Source organism: Fulmarus glacialis, unplaced genomic scaffold (assembly GCF_000690835.1).
Source record: "Fulmarus glacialis isolate BGI_N327 unplaced genomic scaffold, ASM69083v1 scaffold37264, whole genome shotgun sequence".
Lineage (NCBI taxonomy): Eukaryota > Metazoa > Chordata > Aves > Procellariiformes > Procellariidae > Fulmarus > Fulmarus glacialis.
The window spans coordinates 12,435-14,411 of NW_009206772.1; the positions used below are offsets into that span (position 1 = coordinate 12,435).

Sequence of the window (1,977 nt, forward strand, 5' to 3'; positions counted from 1 at the left end):
ACACACCTATTTCTATCTAAATATTACGTGTGACTCTTATATGTCTGGATGAAGTAGGATTCAATATTGTGTCTAATTCTTGGATTTTGAAAATTAAAGTTTTCCTCCTTGAAGGAGATCCTTGGTATTTAAAGACGACTACTACTTTTTAAAAGTCAAGTTCTCATCCTTTGAGAAGACGTGCTTATCTGTTGGTTGCTGTTACTCAGAGTTCTCAAGATAAATATTTTGAATAATATTACTGCATATTCTGTTTACAAACCTGTACTAAATAAACTTAGTTACAATATTTAATCATGTTCCTGAATCTGTTCCACCATATGTAGGGAAGATGTTTTAATGGAGAGCAAGAAGAATATATCTAAATACTCAGTGAACTAAAGTTAACTGCATAAATCAATTTTCATCTATGTAGAAGCATGGTCTTCCCTGGATATTTTCATGCTAATTTTTCTTCATTTCGTTTGCATGAAGACTATTGCTTATCTTCTCTGGAACATGCATTAACATACTAAGTGTTATGTTGAGATAGTCATAAACATACCTTTCTCTTTTATCTAGGGATGGGTCTTTGCATGTTACCTGCACAGATCAAGATACTGGAAAGTGTGAAATCATCACTGTTGAAGTGGCGTCATAGTCTCTTTTGAAGGGCAACATTTTCCTAAGTTGATTTTTGTCTCTTGTTGGCTTTTCTGCCAAAGGGGTGACTCTCTGAGATGTCTTTAATGATTGTTAGAGGACTGTAATAAAGTGAAATAAAACATCAATTTGCCACCGAGTCTGTTTGGAGTGGAAAGTGTGGTAAAAACATTAATCAAGATATGCAGACAGCAGAGCATTGAATTATCAGCACCTGATTTAAAAAATGGAAAGGGTGAATCCTCATGCCTGTGGTTCAGCAACAAGAGTATTACATACTCGAAAGATTTTTCCTTGGACTAATCAGGTTGTGTACCCATTCAACCGGTGTATCTGTGGCTTCAGCAGCACAGCACTGAACCAGCAAGAGCTAGACTGGTGAAAATCCACTCTCTAATTACTGTACCAAATTGTACTGAAACCCTGTGGTCCTGATGTTACCTGAAACCGTGGAGGTGATGCGCATTTGCGCTGGCCTCTTGAACGGGATTTTTTTTTTTCTGGTGTTACTGTAAGATGGTTCTGTGGTGTTACCTGAAAAATGTGTGTTAAGGGTTCTATGTGCTTATTTATGTGTTATTAATAAAATATGTTTTTTATGCAGATCCTGGCATCCTCTGTTCTGTGTGGCACTGTTCTAATCTGTATGTTGTCATGTATTTGTTTGTATATAAGCTGGCAGCTTTTTTCATTTTAGGTAGGGGAGTAATAAGGAGACAGAGCAGGCAAGTGTAGTTACAGGATTTAATGTGCAGCTGAGGGGCAACAAGTTCAGCCGTGAGGGCCAGATGTTACCCTGTAAAACATTCAAAGTGACACAGTAGAGCCTCAAAATCGGAGATGGAAAGTAGAGCAAGGGATGCTGTCTGGATTTGAAGAGACCTGTGTCAAATTACCTGTTTTTCTACAGGCTTCCCCAATTGTCTTGTTTGCAGAACGTGTATTTCTCTATTCTTCCTGCCTCACAGAAGCGATAGATACTGCACAGCATAGATATTAACATTACTGTGTTCCAAACAAGTGTCTGTGTTGTGTGGCTTACCAGCCTAGACACGGGGTTTGAAATCGTGAGGCTTCCTTGGGTGGAAGAAGTGCTGGGGAGGTCCTGCCCCCAAATCCCTGGGTCTTTGGTCTCTGGAAAATAAGGAAATAGTTGACCCGTTCCTCTGTGAAAACTTCTAAAAGGGGCCTTGGAAACCCAAAGTCTGGGTCTGTGGGGGCGGCGGAGTCCCACAGCCCGTATGAATACAAGTGAAGAGACTGGAGCACTAACCCGCGGCCAGACACCTCCAGGGATGTTTTGTCGTGCGCAGCAGCCCCAGCGGGGGGTCGTGG

General features: G+C 40.7%; 1 protein-coding gene across 1 annotated transcript in view; it reads left to right on the forward strand.

Annotated features, from left to right (window-relative positions):
- HSPA14 (heat shock 70kDa protein 14) overlaps positions 1 to 751 on the forward strand; it is a gene marked incomplete at its 5' end in the record, with an annotated part of 13,175 nt that extends 12,424 nt beyond the window's left edge. Inside the window, one exon of the mRNA XM_009575872.1 lies at positions 562 to 751. Coding sequence (XP_009574167.1) covers positions 562 to 640 — 79 coding nt within the window. The remainder of the gene's footprint in view (positions 1 to 561) is intronic.
- Positions 752 to 1,977: the final 1,226 nt, after the last annotated feature.